Source organism: Salvia hispanica, chromosome 1 (assembly GCF_029641045.1).
Source record: "Salvia hispanica isolate PSC_SH4W2 chromosome 1, Shi_PSC_v1, whole genome shotgun sequence".
Taxonomy (NCBI): domain Eukaryota; kingdom Viridiplantae; phylum Streptophyta; class Magnoliopsida; order Lamiales; family Lamiaceae; genus Salvia; species Salvia hispanica.
In genome coordinates, this window is record NC_142692.1 from 10,763,851 (window position 1) to 10,766,355 (window position 2,505).

The 2,505-nt window shown below is 36.1% G+C and overlaps 1 protein-coding gene across 1 annotated transcript; it reads right to left on the reverse strand.

The window, feature by feature from the left end:
- Nucleotides 1-1,069: 1,069 nt before the first annotated feature.
- On the reverse strand, nucleotides 1,070-2,159 carry LOC125185131 (uncharacterized). Its single transcript, XM_048081624.2, has 2 exons — nucleotides 2,010-2,159; nucleotides 1,070-1,847 (listed from the first exon to the last, which is right to left on the reverse strand). The coding sequence occupies exons 1-2, from the start codon at nucleotides 2,043-2,045 to the stop codon at nucleotides 1,194-1,196; spliced, it is 690 nt and encodes a 229-aa protein (XP_047937581.1). The 5' UTR covers nucleotides 2,046-2,159; the 3' UTR covers nucleotides 1,070-1,193.
- Nucleotides 2,160-2,505: the final 346 nt, after the last annotated feature.

Here is a 2,505-nt window from a genome sequence, read left to right on the forward strand (position 1 = left end):
AGAATTCACCGACCTAATTGTTCCCATTATTTATTTAAGACAGACATTTTGAGGAGCTGCTTATTATTGAGTTGATGGTTCATCTATGGTTGTGGTTTGCCTTTGTGAGAGTTCGAATCCAGTTAGAATTTATCATATCGATTCTATTAATTTAATTTACTACAGTAACTCCTCGATAATATTACACGCACTGTCTCTTGCTTTCTTTATGTGGTTAAAAAAATGAAAGCCAGAGATAAATTTAAATATATCTTGCAAATTAAATTTAATAATTACTGTATAAATGGATTTAAGATTACAAAATATGAGAGAAGTCAGAGAACCTAAAAGATTTTGGAAAGTATTTTGATAAATGTAAAAAAAAATCGTAATATAATTTCAAAATGATAGGTATACTAAACAGAACCTAATATTTACGCCATTATATGTAGAAAATTATTACGAAATAAAATGTAGTAGTTGCACAAAATATATATAACATGACCAAATACACTTGGGAAATAAATTCAATCGTGCAAAACGATAAAGAAAGTCAAGTATAGCTTTTTTGGAAAGCCAAAGCAAGTGGATCCATATACAACTATATATCACAAAATAAATATCACTAGTATAAGCAGGATATTAGCGTGTGTAAATCTATCGTGAAACTTGTAAAAACATAATACTTCCTCAGTTTCATTATGAGTCACTTTTTTTAGACCTATTTTTAAAAAATAACAATAAATAATTAAAATAAATAAAGTGTAAAATGAACATAATAACAATGCTACTGTGAAAAAAAATTACCACATCCCCTCAAAAAAGAAAAGATATATATTCCGAAATATAATCCTTAGTAGTAAATGATTGGGCTTCTTTATTTTAACAATCAAGTAGAATAACATGCCATCCTAAATTTCAAAAACTTTATTCGGATGCAGAGTCAATTTCATTACACAATAGTACATTGAAGCATACTTAAAAATTTACTGATATTTTAATAGTCGAACTCGTGGTATAACGATATGGATAACATCAAGACTCTTATGAAACCTCATTAATTTCTCAAATGTTTATGCTGCAGTATGAGTAAAACAAAGCACATAGCATTTCATAAATTTCAACCAAAATAATCATATAATTCCATTTACACGAGGCGCCCTCCATCACCTAATTGTACAAAAAAATTGTGCCGTCCAACTATATAAATAAATTCAACAGAACCTCTGGCGTTTGGGGAAGCGGAAGCAGCCGCCGCCGCCGCTACTAATCACGGCCGCAGACGGTATCAAAGAAGCATTGGTCTCGTAATCCAAATTACCAAAACCACTCACCGCCTGCTGCCGTTTGATAGCCACCGGCGGTATCTGAAACGGCTGCATCTGCGGCGGGTTGCGCCACCGCGGCAGCGGCCCCGCCACCATCAGCGTCTGCAGCAGCGGCTCTGCCTGGAGAACCGCCTGCAGCAGCATCCCCTTCCGCGGCAGCACTCTCCCCCTCGACAGGTTATCGATGATCATCGACCCCCGATCCACCACGGGATCTACTTGGACGATCGCCGGCGATGAAACGGCGGCGGGAGAGTGATAGTTGTGCGTGTCGGTGAAGCTGTTGGATTCGGTTATGCTCGAATTCGCCTTGGCCGCCGGCTTCAGCAGAGAAGGGGAAGAGATTGCGGTGGCGCTGAGGAATTTGTCGAGCTGCCTCCTAGCTTCGTCTCGCTCTTCGATGGCGCATTTCAACAGCTGGATCAGTTGATTCACGTATTCTTTGTTTTTCTGCATTTCTTCCATCGCTTCAGATTTCAGCTTCTCCAGTTCCAGGCTCGTGTACAGCAGCTTCTGCCCCAATTCATCGATTTCTCCATGCTGATTTTACAATTTACATTATTTACAGTGGAAATTGATTCTTTTTTATTAAATAAAGCCGACTGTTATTGCATAACTGAATGATAAATCATCATACATTTATAGAGTAGTACGTTTTTGGATAAAAATGAAGAGATAAGAGTAGAAATGAAAGATCCATACCTCTGCATAACTCCAAAGAGAAGCCATCTCTCCCATTCTCCACAATTGTGAATTTGTATATATCTTACGAAATGAAATTGTTGCACAAGAAAACAACCTTTATAGGAGGGATGAGAGACAAATAATTTGATGGTTATATATAATGGAAGGAGCAATAAAAGACAAGAAATCAGCAAGAAACTATACTGAATAAAAACAGCCTATTCAATTCACATTCAAAATCATAATTGTGAACCAGAAAAAAAATAGGAAATGGGTATTATTTATGGAATCCATAGACCTTCCAAAAGAAAAAAAGTCTTCCCTTTCCTTAATAAAACATACCCCTCCCATTATTAAATGTGTCTATTTTGTTAGGATGTTCAAATAGTATATTCTCTTAAAATAAAGGAGCATGTAGCCTTCCTGGACAAAAAAGGTTCCTTTAATTAGCATTTCAAAATTTTATTTTGAGAAGTTATACAGGGGAACATGGTCAGTAATTACTTATAGTTGA

Excerpts from the sequence above, each read along its gene's own strand:
- LOC125185131 (XM_048081624.2), bottom strand. The coding sequence starts at position 2,045 with ATGGGAGAGATGGCTTCTCTTTGGAGTTATGCAGAG. Across the intron at positions 1,848-2,009 it reads CTCTTTGGAGTTATGCAGAG|CATGGAGAAATCGATGAATT; the intron begins GTATGGATCTTT and ends TTGTAAAATCAG.